Source organism: Pteropus alecto, unplaced genomic scaffold (assembly GCF_000325575.1).
Source record: "Pteropus alecto unplaced genomic scaffold, ASM32557v1 scaffold3, whole genome shotgun sequence".
NCBI lineage: Eukaryota > Metazoa > Chordata > Mammalia > Chiroptera > Pteropodidae > Pteropus > Pteropus alecto.
The window spans coordinates 9914195-9936850 of NW_006442484.1; the positions used below are offsets into that span (position 1 = coordinate 9914195).

Here is a 22656-nt window from a genome sequence, read left to right on the forward strand (position 1 = left end):
TAAGTCATCTATGACTGGCTCCCTTTGATTATTTATGTATGAACTTAAATATCACTTAATCAGAAGGGCCTTACTTGACCACTCAGTATAATAACATTAGATCTTCCTGCAGTTAACTTTTATCCATTGATTTTTTTGTATAAGAAAACACATACCCATTACCATATAAAATTATTTTTCATGTATTTGCTTACTGTTTCCCCTCTAGAAGGTAAGCTTCATGAAAACAGAACAATTTATTGTCCTGTTACTCTAATACCAGACACCAATTAGATACTCAATAAATTGCTACTAAATTAATAAATGACTGAATGCATACGATAGTAAATGTATTACATTTTAAAAGATAGAGAAAATTTAGTAAATTTAAGAAAGTAATTATATATTTATACATATAAACACATATATATGTTTACACACACACACACAATATTTCTATTTACCTTTCCAAAGATGCTTAATCTTTTGGAGTCAATGTATGGCTGTTTCAGTAAAAATCTGCAGTAAAAAAGAAAAACATATGGTTATATCTTGAGTCAAATGCACAGGGGAGTTCATTCTTTGCATGCGCGTGTGCGCAATCGCAAACACACACACACACACACACACACACACACACAGTCGAACAAAAAATGCTTTAGTGTTTGAGGCTTTATTCATGTAGAATGGTCATGTATTCCAAAATCTTTCTAGTTAAAGGGATGGTCTAGTAGTTTTGGTATCATCTGGTAGCTTGCTAACAAATGTAGCCTGTGGGGCTCCACTTCAGGCCTACTGAATCAACATTTATATTTTAACAATATCTTCACCAATTTCGATGCACTTTTTTGAAGAATCTACTAGATTTCTTAGATTGCTCTTTCATGCCTGTGTGGTTGGTAATGGTATCTGTGAAAGCTCAAGGTTTGCTAATAAACTAGGTAAATAATAGACATTGTGGATTATTTCAAATAAATAATATAGTGATATAATTAAGGTCTCTTTAATTTTAAAAAATCCAAAGTTAATTCTAACTTGACAGAGAAGGTATGATAATTCTCTTATTAGGATGCTAAAAGTGAAAGGTACTTGAGAAAATTGCTATTTTCTATACGTAACTTAGAAAATTGTAACTTAGAAAATTGTCCAATTACTAAAATAAAAATCTCCAAGGCAGCATTAATGATATTATATAGCATATATCTAGCTTCTGTCATTATACTAAAAACAATAGGAAAATGTGCAGCCACTTACTTCACAGCTGCTATTTGGTCCTTTACTTCCACTGAACCTAACCTTCGATGAATCTCTTGCAAAATTTTCAGGCCCTGGAATCCACTTCCTCTACCATCAAATCGTGCTATGATGACATTATCTGTATCAACAAGTACTGAATCCCAGTCAATATGGAACTTATCTGTAACCAGCTGGCTTCCTGGTTCTTCATCCCTGTAAATCCCAAAACATTGGACCAAAACAAGAGCAATTGACAATCTGTTAGAAATTTTAGCTTTCACCCTTATTAGTTAACATAAATTATCGGAAAGAGCAATGATGGCTATTCATAGTTCTATTAATTCTTGACGATAAACCTGAAACTTTAAATGCCATTTTCCTTTGTAAAATTTTAAATGAAAAGTTATCTGAATTAAATGAAAATATTAAACAAGATTTAAAACTGTATATGAGAGATTAATTTAACTCATTTTTCGAAAGAGGAAAAAAATACACACACTTTCCATAGGCATTTTTAAAGGATGATCGTCAGGTTGACATACACGTTCCTATTTATTGGATTTCTCCCAGACAGTTTTAGAAATGTCTTACAGGGCTAATGGTTCTGACAGACAGCAGAATCAGTTATGGAATCTTAATAATAATTTGATAGAAAATGTACTACCCTAAAGAATGTCAGACTCAAAAGGAAAAACATTAATATTTTCTAAATTGGTGTGTGTGTGTGTGTGTGTGTGTGTGTCTCTGTGCGCGCGCGTGTGCACGCATGCGTGTGGTGGGATTCTCACTGTAGAGAATTTAAGAAGACAGTAAAAAAATTATTTTTCATCACTAAACTTGACAGAAAGAAAGGAGAGGCATACATGTTTGAAATATATGAAAGTTAGAATTAAAGAAGGACACACAAATTATAAAGCTTGAACAATCACTCCAGAAGGAAAAAGTGATATAATTGTAAAATATCAGATTGCAATAGTATTTAATTTTTTATTTTCCAAAATATAGAGGAGGTAAAAAAGCAGACTCTCATAAAATCACAGATTATTGAGGTCCAAACGTTGGTAGAGTCCAAATACCCAGTGGTCCATGTAATAAATCTGAAGAGCATCAACACAACTAACTCTCTGAAAAGATCTCCTTTTTGGTCGTGCTTTATTCCAGAAATCTTCACCCTACTCATTCTCCTGTAAAGACACCAAACTCCCTTGCCTCCATGTTTAAGCAAATGTGTAATCTTGAAGCACCAATACACAAACTAATCTTCATTTAAAAGCTTTGGGTTATCAGATTTGCATATATATATATAACTTCTGGGTAGCAAATGGAATGAAGCAGATACCTAAGTTGTGTGGGACCAGTGAGTTAGGTCATAGAGGAAGTAGGGAATAGGGCAAAACATCAGACAAGTAAATTTATTGATTTCTGTTATGTGTTGAATTTCTAATACTCAGTACCTTAGAATGTGACTGTATTTGGAGACAGGGCTCTTACAGAGGTGATTAAATTGAAATGAAGCCATTAGGGTGGAACTTAATCTATGTGACTTGTGTCTTTATAAGAAGAAGAAATTAGGACACACAGAGAGAACCCAAAGGCAAGCATGAACAGAGAAAAGATCCTGTAAAGAGGCAGCAGGAGAGTAACCATCTGCAAAGTAAGGAGAGAGGCCTCAGAAGAAACCAAACCTACTGTTACCATGATCTTGGACTTCTAGCCTCCAAAACTGTGGGAAAATAAATTCCTGTTGTTTAAGATACCCAGTCTGTGATATTTTGTTGTGTTAGTCCTAGTAAACTCATATAAATACCTTCTGTGGTCTAAGCACTGAATTCCGTTATCTTATTTACTATACACAACCAACATTTATCTAATCTTTTGGGGGAGGAAATTATTTGTTGCATTGCTTATTACATGTATTATTATTCCTATATCATATCAAAGAGATTGCGCTATAAAAGCTACTTAATCATAAACCCCTTCATTCACTCCTAAATCACACTGGTGATTCTATGATCCAAATTTAGATCTGCTTCGTCCTCCCATAGTGTTTGCAATCTTAGTTTTTTTTTTTTTTTTAATTTAATTTTTAATTTTAATTGTTGCAAACTTAGCTCTTTATCAGATTATTAGGAATTGTTCCCACACATATCACACACTCTAATCTAGAATTCTAATTGCCTAATTTAAAATGAAGTCTGGAATTAGTAGTTTTTTTCCAGTTTTCCAGGTGACATTTGTATAACTCATTTATCATTTGAGAGAAAGCATGAATCATGCCTAGCACAGTTTCTGGTGCATTGAACACATAGCCAATGCTTGCTGAACTATATCCTTTCAGGAAAAGTATGTTCAGGTAAAGTTTAAAGTGGAAAGACTTTTAAAAGCCTTGAGTTCAAATAGCGACACTATATTTTGAAGCTTTGGGATTTATTGCAAATATTAGAAAGCAGAACACGATTCACAGAGAACAAGACATAAGGATTAACTTCATCCTCTAGGTTGAGTAAAAATACTACAGTTAGAGTCCCAACTTCACTCTGAACACAAGCAAGATACTAAAATTTTAAGACTCAGTTTCCTCATCTTTAATAATAGTAAAATACTGCCTTGTCTCTCTCAAAGTATTTTTCAAATACTAAAAGGCATAATGTATTTGAAAATACTTTATGAAATATAGTAAGCAATATAAAACTATTGTTAAATTTATCAAACAACAGAAACTGTTATTATTTTTTTGTTTGAAGCCACTCTTATTTATATTGTGCACATTTCCTTACAGGTCAAAATAAAGAACTACATAAATGATTTTGGTCCATTATGCAGAAATTCAATTGGGTAATATCTGTGGACAAAGATAATATGTCATGTCTCTGACTTGTTATGTCAGAGGGGCTTCCATTTTCTAAAGACTTAAAAGAAAATAAAAAAAGTTAATCAACAGATCCTTTGGAGAACTTATTGCAGTGTTGTTAATTATTAAGGCAGAATTTTCCAACTTTAAAACACTGGCATCTGCTTTAAGATAACATTGTATGTGTTTTTTTAATATGAAATATATAATTTTCCAATTTACATATGATTCATTGCAAACTAAGTTATTTTAGGAGTTAGCAGTTAAGTCTAGACAAAATACAAATTACGTTTTATGGAAGGCAAAATATAGTTTAAAATGAAACATTTTTTCAAACTTTTATGATCAATAAATGGTTGCAGATTTTTAAAAACAAAAACCTTAAATCATTTACCCATGTTTGTAATACCCAGGGAAAAAAATACAATTTCACTGCTTTGCTCTTTTTCTAAATTGCCATTTTTAATTTCAACCTTGTTTTCATGAAATTGCAATGTTAGAACACAAAATAATCTCAACACTTTATTAGCCAGTATTTTTAACACATTGTCTGTCTAGTTGGGTGTGCTGTCTTTTCTTTTTTGGTGCATAACACATGCACATCTGTTTCAAGAAGAGTTATAAGAGAATGTAAATTATGATGCTAATATTGCCATTATAAGAACCTAGACACTTGTTGATTCTTCATAAAGTTTGAAAAAAAAATATTTTTTTTTCTGTAAATAAAGGAAAGAAAATACTACTTATTAGGTGAGGTAGACATTTGGTTGTAGCAATGACCATAAGGAATGCTCTATCGAACAGATCATCCACCATATAATAAATGGGTATCACAGCCTGTGCGTATATTGGCCATGTAGAATCCAGCTGGTTTCTTTTTTGTTTCCCTCTGAGAGTCTCCCTAATCTTTTTCTTTCTACACTATTTTGCTTTACTCTGTTTCAGAATTCTCTGGGGACTCACTGAAAGAAAGGTGTTTCAAGGTTGAGAATGGGGACACACAATTTTGTTGAAAGTTGTGTTGAAAATAAAAATTCCATTTGTTTTAAGCATCGCAAAGGATACGGCAATATAAAACTTGTTTATTCCTAACACAGGCAGCAAAATCAAATTAATACTGCAAACTTTTCTTAGAAATTAAGGTCTTTGAAGACAGAGTCCTCATCTATTTCAGTATCTTCAACACTGAATATGTGTGTATGGATGAAGAGTTCGGGTGCGAGAATTTAATAAAATGTACAAAGAGGAATGAGTAAATGAAAAACATACAAGAGATCTTTTAAAATGACAGAACAAGCCACCTTTTATGACACAAAAAGCATCATCTAAAACTGAATGAAACTGAATGAAAGTGAAAATATTTGTTCTGAGAACATGTTTGGTCAGATTCACAAAGTGCTATTTAATTTAATTTGATAAAAAGAGGGTTGAATGTATGTTCAGAAGACATAGGCTTTTGTCCTGAATTTGTTATCAATATATTGAGCTACCTTGAGCAATTATATGCTCTTTTTATCTTTTTTTTTGTTTTTATTAAATAATATTTTGTAGATAGTTTAGATTATGGACAGTACATTTTAAAAGCCTGTTATTTACCAGTAAAATGTTGGTTAAAATAAATGGAATAAAATATTTTCTAATGAGAAGACTTTCCATGACTGATGTATTGCATGGTGTTTATTTCCCTATAGGTAGACTTTTAAAACTGCTAAACTGTATCAAGAATAAACCCTGAGGACATTATGCTAAGTGTAACAAGCCAATCACAGAAGAACAAATATTGGATAATAGCCATATATGAGGTACCTAGATTACTGAAATAGAGACAGAGAGTATAATGGTGGTTACCAGGGGCTGGGGAAGGGAAATAGATGTTATTGCTCAATGGAGACACATTTTCTGTTTGGGAAGATGAATAAGTTTTGGAGATGGATGGTGGTGAAGGTTACACAACAATGTGAATATATTTAATGCCACTGAATTTGACACTTAAGGTAGTTTAGATGATAAATTTTATGTTACATATATTTTACCACAATGAAAAAAGAGCTTAAAAAAGGAGGCATAAAGTAAAAATAAAAATAAGTAAAACTGTTATACTGACAGCTACATATTCGTGTCCATTGGAGAGAGGAAGAAACATAGAATTGCTTATAGCCTCAGTTCTTTGCTCTTTCCAGGGCTAGAGTAGGTAGATTTCAGCAATTTCAATGTTAAATAAGCTCTAGAGTCATTGAGAACTGTTACAATTTTATTTTTGTTATAATAAATTCAAAAACAGTGTGAAAGGAAGGGTGAAGAATGGAAGGCAAGATAAGGGAAAGGAAATTGATACTGCAAAGAGCCACATCATGCTAAATTCTTAAGGCAAAACAATTGTCGACAGTTCTGATTTTGTTCTTTAGTACATAATTCATTTCAAAATTGAACATGAGTTTGACATAGGATAATGGCCTTAAACAATATTTGTCTTGTTTTAATCTGAAATGTACTTTATAGAAATTTATAGGCAATGATTGAGTTGTAACCAAATAGGTACATCTAAAGTTTAATGAAGTTTGCCTTCTTTCAAGAGATATACACATATGATACATACATTAACTAAGGGCATCGTGGGCCAATTTTTCCTCTCCAGTTCTCGTTTTATTATTCTTATATTTCTTGTCATAGATGAAATGTCCTATAAGCAGAGTAAGTTTTTTCATATATTGACTACATCATATGAGAAATAACATAATTTTTTTCTGTCAGAGAACCGATTTTTGTCCACATCCCCATCTTCTTCCACTTGAAATATTAATATGCAAATTTCTGATCCATAGTTTGTTTATAACATAAGTTTTGGCTGACTTACTTTTCTTCTAAGTTATAACTAGGGAAGTGTTTGATATGGTCAAAGTTATTTGTGCATCTACCCAGACTCTATCTTACAATTCCTAAGCCTATGTTTCTAGTGATGATTATGACAAGGTCTACCTGATAATACATAGAAAATTAAGCTTATCAACTAACTTCTCTTATTGTATTACTCTCCATCACTTGTGTTCATATATGTTCATTCATAGATTGTATCCACGTTAAACCTTTTAGAAAACTTGCCTGTATTAATGACCTTATAAGTATGTGGGAATGTCATCATGAACAGGGTACAAGTTATATGTTGATAAAATCAAACTGAGTTGAGCCCAAGCCTAGTGGCTTTAGACAAGTCACTTTCTTTTCCTATATTTAAATTTGCTTATCTTTGCTGTGAATTATAATAATAATTCTACTTGGTAGAGTTATGGCAAGGATTAAATTTTATATATATTTATATATGTATATATTTATACATATATATGCACATATATGTATATATTGCTTAGCAAAGTGTCTGATTCTTGGTAGACGTTAAATCTTAATAACTTAGTTCTGGTTAGTACTATGGAACTTGACTTTTTCATCTTCATTTCTTCTCATAAAAGCTGAGCTCCCAAAGTTGGCCACCTTTAGGCAACTCTGCATTGATAATTCCTGCACCTTTACATAATAGTAGCCAAATTTTCCTCATTTGGATTAGTATAAATAAAGGAAAACTCGATTGCTTTAAAATTTCTCTACTTTTCACAATGGATGGATCTTTAAGTTAAAATGGAATGAAAAGATGTGTGTATGCATTTATTTTTTGTGTGTTTGTGTACTTGATTTCTTTCTATACATAGTCATGTGGATTTGTGCATTTGAGTATAATCTGTGAGTATATTTGTAAGTTCTTTCTTCTCCTGCTTCCACAGCTGTATACGTCTGGTACAACAGAAACAAGAAAATCCTATCTAATGTATACTTCTAGATCATAGAACTTGTGACATAGAAATTAGGCTTTTTTTGAAGTATTATTTTTTCAATAGTTTTCTTTATATTCAAAAAGCTGCTCAGAAAGTAAATTTCTTTTTTTATTTTTTTATCAGAATTTGGATCTCTGAATTTGGGAGGGTATTTTGCGTTAATAAAACTGAATCTTTTTTTCATCTTTTCTCTACTCCTATTCTTCTCCTCCTTTCCTCTTTCTATTTTTTTAATAAGATAGTTTTCCTCATATCAAGATCAATTTTTGTCTACTAAAGGCAACTTCCTTGTCTTGAAGGAAATTCAATTATATTTTGTTCTTTTGTTTTTTCTTGAATAGAAGCCAGAGACTGTTTTCTTAGTGTGATACAAAAACTGCATAACAACTATCATTATAGCAATGAAGAAAAAGCAGAATCCAGTTCTTTAAATTATTATTTATATTCTTGTAGGAAGTCAAAAAATGAAAAGCTTACTAGAATACAGATTGAAATACTGAACAGCTTGGGTATTAATGAGTTAGCTATAAAACTCAAAAATGGCCTGTTAGTATTATGTACACAGAATTAACTTTGGATAAATATGTAAAAATAGCAGAAAATAACAAATGGAAAGGGAGCTTAGGTATATCTCCCCGACAGAAATTGTGCAATAAAATGAGAGGAAACACCAATCCCCAAATCATTTCTGCTGTCAAAGTCTTCCTACATTAATTCTTATCCACTGACCAATTGTCATTTGGGATAATTCTAACATAGTGGTTGAGGAGGTAGGAAGAGAAAAGGGTTTGGTGATCTTTACTTTCACTTGCTGGGAATGGCTATATCATCACAGAGCTAGAATAGCATTTGATACACTCTTTTGTCATTAGAGTCACACCTAAATCACTCACAGTCAAAAGAAAGGTTAGCACATTGTATAAAAATATCGAGAATAGGATGGATCTTGAGATTGTCATGCTAAGGGAAACAAGTCAGACGAAAAAGGTGAGAACCATATGATTTCACTCATATGTGGGATATAAAACTGAAAGCAACAAGTGAACATGGTAAACAAATAGACTCATGTACATGGACAACAGTTTAGTGGTTACCAGAGGGAAGCGAGAAGGGAGCGCGAGACAAGGGTAGACAAGGGTAAAGAGAGTCAAATATATGGTGATGGAAGGAAATTTAACTTTGGGTGGTGAATACAAATATATTATATGACATATTATTGAATTGTACACTTGAAACGTATATGATTTTATTAACCAATATCACCCCAATAAGTTTAATAAAAAAAAATAGGAGAATCTACCTCACAGTTATATATATGTATATAACTGTTACATAAATCTCTTTATAGCAGGTCTGCTTTAGATATTATAATGGAAAATATCCTTTATTCTGACTTAAATAACATGGGAATAGTCTAGATAAAAATAGATCAAAGTATGTGTATCTGTAAAAAGAAAGAGGTAACAATCTTCACAAAACTTTCATATTTCTTCATTTTCTAATAGAGAATACAATTTAACATGAAAATGTGAGTATAAAATTTAGGCATACAATACATGTAATTGAAATGGATGTATAATATTGTAATGGATGTTAATTATCTACAAATTTTGAACCTGCATTTTATTCTATGTAGGGACTCATTCACCTTCAATAACACAGTGGTTATACAACATTTTTTTTCTAACTATAGAATCCTTTAGCTGGATTCTAGAAGTAAATTTATCAACTTAAAAATGTGGCTGGATAAACAGATACTTTTAATCATACTTGGTTGTGCCAGTTGATTAGAAATTATAATAATTATAGTGTTAACTATGGACAAGTATTGCCAGCAAAACCATTTTACAGTTTAGTAAACTGAGACATATAGAGGTAAAGCAACTGTAAGCAGTAGATGAATAAATAACTCAGCTCTTTGAGAGAACACAATTTTAAGTTGACCTTAGCAAAATATTTCCTTAGCATCTCTGACATAAAAGAAATTACATTCTGAAAACAAATGAAAATTGGAATTTCTAGCCAGAATAGAATTAAGAATTTAACAGTTTTGACAGTTTATTTTTTACTAAGTTCTAACTCTAGATCTTTTCCTGAATTTACACCATATCTTTCGAAAGTCTTTATCCCTAGAATTGTTTAGGAAAATGCAATAAAAGCCTGAAAATGAACTTTTTTGCTAAATTTTTACATCTTAATAGATGTTTGACATGTGGCATGTTACCAACCACTTCGGTTACAATATCTGTCCTGATATACTCACAGGACTCAGAAAAGAAAGGTGAAATAATGTATAGGAAATTTCTTGTAAACTGCATGTTATATTGATTTTTTCAAGACTGACTTTATATACTAAAAAATATATATACATATATATACATATATATATACATATATATATGTAAACTTTTTACACTTTGAATTCTCAGTGTGGGTTCATTTGTTACTATATAATTCACAACTGTGAAGCATAAGAGGGAAACGAAGCATAAGAGTATAGATGTCACTGTGGTTCCTGCACACCTTCTCCCTAGACATTAATGTTTGGAGATAGTCAGGGACACACTTCTCACAATTAAAAGGAAAGCCATAGCAACATATTAATACCTCGAGAAAAAAAGCTGAAAATCAGGAGAAGCATCTTGCTTAGGGCAAGTTATGGCTAATCTAGGAGTTTTCAAAATTTGTGTGTCTCTCTATGTGAGAATCTGTGGTGACAACTGATAATTCTGACTGTAAAGGCTATAAAGACATGAACTAGAGTAAAACAGTGGATTAATAAAGAGGCTACACCTTGATCAGGTTTATAATTTTGATAAAAATGCTATAATAAAAATGGTTAGAAAAGAATGACTTCAAGGAGAAAGCATACATGCTCATTTCAAGTCTGAAAAGAACTAATTCTAGGTTTTTAAAAAATATGATTTAAGATTTAACCCTACTAGTATTTTAATAGGAATATTATTGTCTGAATTTCGGTTCTATTTAAAAAGGTTAATAGTTTTGAGTTCTTCCCAGTCTCATTTCTCCTAGGTATACTGTAATTTCTAGTGTGCGATTTTGCATAAAACTTGTTTCTCAGGAAGATACGTGTGATGTTATAAAAGAAATGCCTATGTTTCTGGCACAGCTTCTCATCATCATTGACATCCTTAATTCTACTTCATTTTGCCTACATGCTACATACTTCTATATGATTCATAATACAATGTTTTTATGTATAAGTCAAAAGGGAAGAAGATTATAAGAGAATCCTGTGGGGAAAAAAATGTAATTGATGCTCTTACTTAACTCAAGGATTTGTTGGATTACCAAGTGAAAAAGTACCCTATCTTAGTATCTTTAGGTTAGCCTTTCAAAGACATGTTAAAATAACAACATAGTTAATATTCTCTTCTATCATGAATTTTAGAAAAATAAATAAATCATTTAAACAAAAAAAGAATGATGCAAATATAGGTACACCCTTATGTTTATAACCCTACATATGACCATCTAAGACTAAAAAAAAAAAAACCAGAACAAGTTAGGAAGTTTTTCTTATGAAAAAACATTCAGTAGCATATCTTTAAATGTAGAATATACTAGTATGTTTTAAATAGGTACTAGCTATCAATTGATATCATTCATATGAAACCATTCATATCTGAAACCTGTATTAACAGAGGAAAAGAGCTAAAATAGTATAACTATGTAAGTCATAGACAGTTATACTATGTCTATATTTCTATATGATATATACATAAATCTGTCAAATTAAAAGAATAATCAAAGACAGTATTATAACTTATGCATTATATACATGTTGGTTGTAAATTCTGAATTTTTTTCCCTATAGTGCTTTCTTAATACATCAACTTTGAGTTTGTATGATTTTAAATAGTAATGCTGACATTTAAGATGCATTACCTATAGATTGTAAAAGAACAAGGTCCCATTTCTTGAAAAAAATATGAAAAGCAATGATCACCTTCTCCTCTTCTATTATCTAGATTAAATGCCACTGTCTTTTCTTAATCATTTCCTGTGTATTACAGTGTGCATATATTTTTATCCATTTAAATGAAGAAGATTTAAAAAATGAGAAAAAAATCAGAAACTTAAAATTTAAGCTTCAAACCTCATTACATGGCAAAGCAATAATAATAACTCTTTCAGATGAGTATTAGCTATCTCTCTCATCCATATCAGACAGTATATATGTTATTTTTATAAGAAACTGAGAGTGAAATAGGTATGTACCTGGAATGAACAAATGGAGGATCAAGTGATATTAGAGAAGTTTTGGAATATGTATTTGTTTACTCTTGGGAAACAAAACAAACTTACCTCTTTCAATCTGATCTGCTTAAAAATCTATGAATCCACAAAATAAATAGTGTAAAGAATTTCCATAAAATGAACACTTCAATTAGAATTTGAAATTTTATTAAATAGCCTGGACTTAGAATTTGATCTCTCATATGGAATATCTAGGAACTTATAATTTCTATAATCATGATTTTATACCAAAGCATTAATATGCTACAGATAAAAAATAAATGTTACATTCAAGAGATTATTGTAAATTGTTAAATGAGAACAAAAGGTCATAAGAATTGTTTGTGGAGAAATCTCTATTCATTCTGCTTAGCATTTTTGATAAATTTCCATAATACTTATCATGCAATGGGCTATGTAAGCAGACAGTATTGGGTAATATAAAGAGCAGAAATTTTTTTAATCAAAAAAAAAAAAACAAATAAATAGAATTTTAGTTCAAATCTCAATTTTGCTCTACTCAAAATTTGGAGGTAATATACATACATGATATAACTTAGTCATACTTTCATTGTATTAAAATGAGGATAATGGTATTTTTCTTGTATAGTTTCTGTAAGGATTAAAGATGTATCTACACATTCTTATTATAATATCCTTTATACAATAAACACTCAAGAAATGATAATTTTCATTAAATACTATTATTTTAAGAAGATGAACTCACTAATCAAATGTAAAAGAGAAAGTGAAAAGATAGCATGAATATCAATTATTATTTAACATTATTCAGAAAGATTGTAAGAGAAATGAGAAAATCCACATTTTTCTGTGTGGAAAATTAAACTACAGAGAAGTTGATTTATCCAAAAGGCTGAGTTTAAACACATTAAAAACTTTCAAATCATTTATTTCTCCTTTTTCACCACCTTGACTTAATTCATTCCTGATAACAAACTCAGGGTTGATTGACTTCTTTGCCCATTCATTCATTAATTCATTCTATCAATATTTACTGAACACAAATAATGCTCCAGTCACTATGTTAAGGCAAAACAATACAAAATTAATTCCTACCAACAAGGACTTTATAGTTTAGTAAAAGAGAGCAAATATTGTAAACTTTTGTGGTTACATGTTATAATAGAGATGTGCATAGACTTATGTGTAAATAGATTTTGAAGTATTAATAGAACTTTTCCAGTTAGTAAATGAAATTAAAGGTACTTGGAGATGTGGAAAAAGACACAGAGGGATGATTGAGTAGCTGGTACTTCCCAGAATAAAGCAGTCAAAAAAATATCTAGAACACTGAATCTCTCTCTCTTTAGGAACTGTATGGAGTCAGATGAAGATGCAGAGAAAAGTAGGAAACATGAAAAATTTGTATGCTGTGTTAGGAAATGTGGAACTCTAATAATTGGAGAACGAAGTATGAGAGTATTTTGGCTGAGAGAGTCACATTTTCAGATATCAACCTAAAAAAGTTCACCTTAGCAACAGAGTGGTAAAGCAATTAAAAAAGAAAGAATAGACTCAAAAAACTTAAAAAAAAAAGGAAAAGTAAGTACAGAGCAGGATGACAGACTAGAATTACCATCCAGATCTGATGTCTGACTGGTATGAGGCTTGAATAAAAAGAGTGTGGACTCTTGAACAACCCCATTGGTTCAAAAATCACGGCAAGACACTGTGGTCCCATGAGCATGATACTATTCACAATTTTAAACATTATCATATTGTTTGTTCAAAAGAAAGTGTGTATGAAAAAAGTATTGATGTTATCTTGACTGTCGGAGATGTGTAGCTATATAATTTCACTTAACTACAAATGTATCGATTAATTATATTCTTCTATTTAACAAAATACTTATACAGAAAAGATGACAAACAGCCCGCTTTCATCAAAATGACCAAGTTGTAGAACTTTGATATGCATGACGTTGATTGAATGATAGAAAATGAATAACGCTCCCCAGTTAGAACTATAACAGTAACCAAGTTTGTCTGTTTTCTGGACATTGTACATTTGTTCATTCAACATATGTTTGTAGAGTGACTCTTACAACAAAAGCTAGTTGCTATGAGAAATACACAAGTAAATTGGGCATTGTTTAATGTATGGAATACATAAAATACAAATTTTAGCATTTCCGTTTTCTTAAGATATCAAGATATTCCATTAGTGATACTATTAATTATTTTTCTAAACACTCACTTCTAGAATGTAAATTTTCCTTTAGAAAAATTGGTCCAAAATCTAGTAGGAGTCAGAAATTCTTTAAATAGGATATTAAAACATCCTCACAAATAACAGGGTAAAGTGCAAAAATGACAACATGACCGATATGGTTTAAGATATATGGAGAGCCTTTGGACAGAAGGCTGTAGCTATAGAAGAAGACAATTTAGAATTGTAATAGGATTTGGATGGACTGATGAGGAGGGCGAAAGAAAGCTCCAGGAAGATAAGAGTTGATGGATGACCATGAATTCATTAGAATTTCAAGAAAGATATACTTAGGGAGAGGGAACAAAGTCATAAGGGCAAGATAGAGTATGCTGCATTCCGGAATCTAACTGGTTGAACAGTCTCTGCCTCCCTGAGTTAGACATTTATCAAGTGTGGCATGGATAAGTTGAACATCAAAGAGCAGAAAATGGAAAGAGGTGGTGATTTCTTGGCACTGAATAAAGAGTCCCAGCTCAACACTGCTTCTCTCCATAGATATAGCAAACAAACAAACAAACAAATAAAATCTTTTATATTTAACAACAGTACATCTGTCTGGATTGCCTCCTACCAGGGTCTAGGCATTTAGATTCATATTTATGTATTTATCAAATAAACATATAACTGTAAGATCTCACATAATCTTCAGACTTGCTCTAGTAAGATAATTACAAGTTAGTAGGTTTTCATAAGGTTCCTCTATGAGTGCTAGGCATTGTGGAGATATACTTAACAAATTCAAAATATTATTACAGATTTCAAGATTCTTTTAATCTTCTTATCTCCCCACAGCCATTAGTACAATTTCTTACACATAAAAGCAACATGGTAAATGTGCATGCACTAAATTACACATACATGAATAAAAAATAAGAATACTATGAACAACAAAAATTCAAGATGATAAACACTGAAATGGATATAGACGTATATATAGGTGTATATCCATTTCATGTGTTTATAGGTATAAAGATGAATAAAGACTACTGGTTCTTTAAGGATTCCCTTTAATGTCAAACAGAAAAATTAAAGATAGGCATCTGGAAGAGTAGGAGGAGTACCAAAAGAAAACGGGGTTATGACCACATAGAGACCACTGTCAATCAAGGCCAGTGAGATATATTCGCAGTGGCAATGTTTCTTATATTTTCTATTATAGTAAAATATGCTGTTGTTATTGATTCACTAGCACTTTCAATATGAAATTAGGTTTGGGTTTCAAATAATATGGACACAGAGAGGTATTCAGAGGATCATTTCTTCTAAAGTTCAATAATGAATATTTAGCAGAAAGGAGTTTGCAAATTGTCAGTGGTCACTTTCAAGGCCAACCTTCCTTCCAGCTACTCAGGTATTTGCTGCAGCCTCTCTTTAGCTCTTGCATTTATCATAGGATTTCCTGGTTGTAAACCCATCTGTGTAGGTGACAAAATGGCTCATTCCGTTGGGTACTCGACATACTGTCCAGAATAGCGATAAAGTAGTGACACCAAAACAAAGTCAACTCTTAGCCTCATTTAAATAGTAGTCATTTTATTTATTATTCCTTACTGCTCATTTAGGAAAAAAATTGAATTCTATTATTATTATCTTCTTTTTTAGAGTGAAGAATCCATTTGTCGCTGAAAACAGGGTTTAATATTAAGAAAAAAGATGCCTTTAAATTATAAGCAACATACACAAACACTTAAAAAACACTTTATACTTAAGCCATTCTGACCTATATGGATTTCTAGGCATAAAAATTTTAGGAATAATAATAAAGCTTAAAACAATTCATTTTACAAATTAAATTTAAAAATCTTCAGTTTAGTTTTGTAAGTCATACTCTGCAAAACTTCTAAGAATTTACCTCTCAAAACCATGGAATTTGGATAAAGTAAATTAATATTTAATGTAATCAGCATGCAAAAACTAAAGAAAACTAATGAATTAATACTCACTTTCATTCTGTCCTACATTAATCAAAAAAAGGACAGAGTAAATTCTATGGACCTGACTATTTTATCTACTTTAGTAATAAACGTTTATTAAATAACTTTATGGATGTTTAAATACATATTTTATACTTGTATTGATAATTTTAATTATAAAAAATATTGCTACTAACAACAACAACTATCATTATGGTAACAATTTATTAAACACTAAGTGCAAGTGTTTCTTCTCTCCCAAACACTGCGGTGACATGTTGATATAAATTATCTAGTGTTATTATCTCTCAATTTACTTATAAGGAAACCAGAACTTAAGAAAATTAAGCAATATATTGATAAATCTTTGAGGCATGATCTGAACCCAGGCATACCTGACTCCTAAGCCAGTACCTTTACTCTACCATCCTGACTCTAAAAAAGACCCGATTATCTCTAACAAGAGAAACTGAGTCTAGTGCTAGTGCTTATATTCCTCTTATAAACTAAAAATTACCCAAACCAAAGCTCAAATCTGATGCCAGATGAGCCAGCTGGCTTATCTGACTCCAGGATACATAGAGAATGTGTAACTCTTATCTATTTTTCCCCTCAAATTGTGACACTACTGTGGAGCAAGTAGATGTTCAAGAGGATGTAAGTATCCACATATCCATCTGCATAAGTAACTCATGCTTCAAGAAAGAATGCTTAGTTGGTTTCTTTTCCCTGAAAAACCTTATTTTTCAGTGAATAAAAGAAACAGTCTTTTCCAAAAGGGAGATATGAGTGAAAGAAAAGATGAGGTTGATAGTTATTTTTTCCTTTTTGTCTCATTTTTATACCTTCAATATTTTCCCTAATAAATCACACATATAGCTCAAATAGGAATTGAAGACAACTAGGTTAAAGAGAAGAGTCAGAAGAAGAAGTTAAGATAAGAAAGAGCTCACAAGAACTTCCTCAAAAGATACCAAGAGCATTTAGTACCTTCTAGCTTTTAGGAACAAAGGAGAAAGGTCTGGGCATGAGACACTAAGTGAGATCAAGGCATTAGTTAGAAATAAACACTGGAGTAATGAAAAATATTAAGTAGCATATTTTCTGTATTATTGGCCATATTAAAATGACTTGACAAATTGCTTCTATTTATTTATATACCTAAATAAAACCAATGTAATATATATAAAATAATGAATAAAATCAGAATAATTATAAGAATCATGTGCTAAGTATTTTACATGATGTTTTATTTAATATAAACAGCCCTAAAACATTGGTTGTATTGTAATACTCACTTACATTTGGAGAAACTGTAGAAGTCAAGTAACTTGCTCAAGAACATGCAGCTAGTAAATAACAAAACTGGAATTTGAAGCTAGGCAGTTTGATTCCACAGACTGAATATCCTCTACATTCGGTAGTCATAACGAATAATGCTATTTTATTGTTACTATTTCTTTTAAAGTTCTAATATAATTCTAGACATTTTTAAATGCTGTCATAGCAATATGTTTGTTGGGTTCTTAATAAGGAAAATAACTAATAATTCTCAGGAATACAATGCTACATTGATATCAAGTTAGTTAACCATTATCTATTAGAGGCCTCTGTGCTTAATACTTGATAGTCACAATATAGTGTCACAGAAAGTGAGGATGAATTTTATTCCAAAGTCAATTCCAAGTTGGAAAAACCTAAGTGTCATGTTTTCTGAGCATGGGGCTGCTTCCTACTGGCCATGAATCCAAGAAGGTAACCTAATAGGAGTGATACAAATATAACCAATTGTTTCAGCAATGGAAATAAATGTCCATTAATATTGCATAAGCAACTGATGAAGAGCATAGGGTTTAAATGTGGAAATACAGATATACTTTAAGGACGTTGTGCTAATAAGTGAAATAAGCCAGTCACTTTATGCAATATCTAAAATAGTCAAAGGCATGGAAGCAGAAAGTAGAATGCTAGTTGCCAGGGTCTGCGGGGAAGGGGATGGGGAGTTGCTATTCAATGAGTATAAAGTGTCAGTTGTGCAAACCAAATTAAGTTCTGGATATCAGCTGTGCAATACTGTGTCTATAGTTAACGATGCTGTAGTGTGATCTTAAAAATTCGTTAAGAGAGTAGATCTCGTGTTGTTAGCACAATTTAAAAAAACTGCTTTTATGAAACTAGCATAACTTTGATACGAAAAATATATACCAAAGGAAGAAACTTATAGACCAATATCCTTAAAAAAAAGAAAAAGAAAAAGCGTAGGACTTGAGTAATTGCTAGGCAGATATAAACAAAACTATATGTGTCACTATTCTCAGTAGTAACACTGAGTTTAATTTGGAATGCAAAAGTATAAAAATTACACATCCCTCCATATTATTAACGGTGGTATCCTTGAGAAACAAAACTGACAGCTGCCCAATTAGCTACACATGTAGGTCTTATGTTGTTTTCCTAAACAGAGTGCTGTCATGCAAGGCATTAGAAAAATTATAAAATCTTTAGATTCTTTTATTTCAAAAACAAATAGAAATACTTACATTATTAATAGTAGAGCATACTTGTTTCGGTCTGTAAACTCTTTGGGAAAGAACAACTGTAGAGGAAGTTCTTGTAAAGAAAGAACAAAATATTAAAGATGGAGAGTCATTTATATGTAAAGCTATAAGATGCAGAGAAAGTTGTTTTTAAATGAGATAGCATGCACAAAACTTTACCATAGTCGTCAATATGAAGCATGTTAATTTCTGACTTTACTATCTTCTTCTTCAGGATAGCCTCCTTCAATATAGAATTGTTTTCCAATATAAAATATTCTATAAATTAAAAAGGGTAGCATAAATTACTAACCGCTGTTGCTGATCAAGAATCAGCGCAACAAAATATTACCCAGCTGTTATTCTTTGGCAGACACTGTGCTAGGCTCATAATTTCTCACTTGGATTACTACAACAGTTTTCTAATTTCAGCAAAATTTTCTCCAGTTGCCCCTATACTTGGAATTAGCATTTATATTTTCAAAAGGCAAATCTTATCATATTACTACTCTGCTTAGGAATTTGTAAAAAAGTATAAAATTATCTAGCTCACAATGAGATGAAATTCATAATGCCAAGATTACAATGCAAAATTACCAAGCAAAAAATCAGAAAAATACCACCCATGATGAGCACAAAATTTAATCAATAGAAATAACTCAGAAATAACACAGATGCTGTAATAAATAGATAATTACATTAAAACAAAGATTATAATTTTATTACATGTGTTCAATAAAGTTTAAAAAATGAGAACCAGAGGAGAGTAGGAGCAGTTAAGGAGATCATTTTGTAAGCTATATAAATGTCTAACCAATGTACTGTATACTATAAACTAATAAAATAAAATTTTAAAAAATGAGGATTTTAAAAGAAATATGAAATATAAGAAAAAGACACAAGTTAAATTTCTAAAAATAAAAACTGTGAAATCTGAGATACATGAAAACTCTGAGATCTAAGTTGAAAAAATACTTGGTAAAATTAATAGTATATTAAATACTGCAGAAAAAATTAATAAATCTGACAAAACAGGAACTTCTCATGGTTTCTCTTTATTATCAAATATCTATATGTAAACTAATTACATGAGTATAGGGGCAATTGAGAAATTTTTACTTCTAAATCAAAAGTCATTCATTTATTCATGGAATAAAATCAATCCATGGTCACAGAAAAGCAAATTCTATTTAATAAAGAAATATAGAAAACACTTAAGCCATTTTAAAAGGTAAAGAACACACAGTATTTTTTCATGATTAAGTCAGAAAATATGCTTAATACTCTGCTTTTTGCAAAATATTTGAAAAGAAGTGTTAAGATATAATTTTAAGTGGACTTGAGGATAAAGGAGAAGAAAATAAGAACAGAAAATTAGGAAAGAGAAAGATAAGAAAGAAGTATGAAGAGAAATGAGAAGAAATGAAATGGAGAGGAAGAAAAAAGAAAAGAAAGAATAAAAATGAATTAATGTAAAAGAAAAAAGAATTCTATATGCAAAATTAAGAAGATAAAAATATAAAAAGAAGAAAGGGAATGATCATAATATGAGACAAAAGATTTTTGAAATACTAACTGAGTAAAATTTTACATACTTATACCCTGCTTCAAGTCACTGAGTATTTTAATAAAGGGTTTCTTTTTCATTATAATGTAAGTTTTCATAGTAGATCATTAGGGAAACACTCAAGAAGAAAGAAATAAAAAATCACCAAGAAGGCTGCCTGGCAAATGCAAGAATTTTTATATTTTTGAATATTTTCTTTTTGAATTTTTCTATTATTTTTCAAATAATTTTGTTCAAGTGGCATAAACATTTGGACTCTAATCACTTAGAAATATAGCTTAAACAGTTTTGAAGAATTGACTTTTATAAATTAAACACAAAACATTAAACATTTTTTATGTTTAATTCTAGCAGGAAACTAATGAGAACTTTATTAGAATAAATTGGTACAATTTTAATAAAGGAGTATTTGCAAATATATGGACAATGGGCAGTTGATTATAAGAGATAGTACAGTAACCCAGGGCTTGTATGATAGTGGCTAGACCTTCAGGTCAAGGGAAAAAAGCAGTTAATATGGAGGTGGTTGTGTGAGAGTCACAGTGACCGACCAAGAGTTTTAGGTACCTGGGGTGACTCTGCAGGGATAAGGCCAGAAGGAGTAGCTACATCAAAATCACGTTTTCCCTTCATCTGTCACTACATGATTCACTTTCGCTGAACTCAACTGGCAGTCAAATGGTAAACAAATCTAAATCATCCATACACACTACTTTGGGGGCAGAGACCAGGAGACAGATAAACAGTTAAGAGTTGTACTGGAAGAACAAATGTAAGATATTTGGTGCATTAATTACCACTCCATTCAAGTTTATTTACAATCCCTCCTCTTTTTTATTTATATCATGCTTTTCAACTATCATCAATAGCGCTGTTATAATTTCCTTATTTAGAATGATTTCCTCAGTATAAACCATTAAAAGGAAAACTATCAGATAAATAGATATAAAAGATTTAAAGCTTATGATTGTTATTTTTAAAAAAAATATTTGCTATAATTTATATTTCTATCAGCAAGTTAAGAGATCTTCATCCTATCTTCATTAGCAATATACATTTTTTGACGTTATTAATTTGTTAGAAGAAATTACATGGCAGTATTTTACTTTGCATTTCTTTATAAATGCTGAGTTTAACGATTTTGTAGTTTGTTAAGTAATTTCATTTTTCTTTCTTCAATTTACTTTTCATGCTCTATTGTACTTTATGTGGCTCCAAAATGAGTTATGACTGATTCATTAGTATAACAAAGATTTACTGAAAGATCCATTAGCCCAAAGATTTACTTGCAATTGAATGTAAATTTATCTTAACAATTGTCTTTCAAAAGGAAATTTAAGCACTGACCACTGTTCACAGCCCCTTTTTATTTTTCTTGACCCTAAGATGATCAGAATTGGCTAATAAATAAAAAAAAATCAGAAGGATTTCCTTTTGACAAAATGTTTCATGATTTGCAGCAAAATTTATTAGAAAATAACATTGTCTTGTAACGATAGAATAAAATTAATTAAAATCAGATAGGGCCATTTGCAACAACATGGATGGACCTCGAGATAATAATGCTAAATGAAATAAGGCAGACAGAAAAAGTTGAAAATCACATGATATCACTTATATGTGGGATATAAACCTAAAAGCAATAAATAAACATAAACAGGACAAATAAACAGAGACCCATGGACATGGACTATAGACTAGTGGTTATCAGGAGGTAAGGAGTGGGTGGAGGGGGGAAGTAGACCAGGTAAAGGGGGTCAAATATATGGTGACAGAAAGAAATCTAACTATGGGAGGTGAACACACAGTGTAAATATATATGCCTACTGTTTAAAAGTGTACAGATGAAACATTGAACTTTGTTAACCAATGTCATCATTAAAAAATTAATTAATTAATTTTTTAAAAAGTAAAAAGAAACAAGTAAAATTTTTTAAAAAATCGGATAGGGAATTTTTTTAAATTATCATTTCAGAAGAATAGACAATACAACACAAATGGTTGCCTTTAATTGAGTGCATCCCATGTTGCAACTATATCTCCTCCTCACAGAAAATGTATTTGCTAATTTAACTACAAGGAAATTTATCCAATGAGATATTAACTTGTCTCAGATCCTGCAAACTGTATGTGATAGACTCATTTTATACACTGATTTTTTCCATCTATAAAATTCAACCTTCCTTCCATTTTATTAAATATAGTCTTTATTATGATTACTGCTGTTAGTGTTAATATTGAATAGATTTATTTTTC

The 22656-nt window shown here is 30.8% G+C and overlaps 1 protein-coding gene across 12 annotated transcripts in view; it reads right to left on the reverse strand.

Annotated features, from left to right (window-relative positions):
• The window catches only part of DPP10 (dipeptidyl peptidase like 10), a 1220852-nt gene that overhangs the window by 18662 nt on the left and 1179534 nt on the right, over positions 1 to 22656 (reverse strand). For all 12 annotated transcript variants that reach the window (XM_006921020.2, XM_025039378.1, XM_025039373.1 and 9 more), the window contains 4 exons: positions 19014 to 19112; positions 18837 to 18906; positions 1234 to 1428; positions 444 to 498 (listed from right to left, as the gene is read on the reverse strand). In XM_006921020.2, the coding sequence (XP_006921082.1) occupies positions 444 to 498; positions 1234 to 1428; positions 18837 to 18906; positions 19014 to 19112 (419 nt within the window). The remainder of the gene's footprint in view (positions 1 to 443; positions 499 to 1233; positions 1429 to 18836; positions 18907 to 19013; positions 19113 to 22656) is intronic.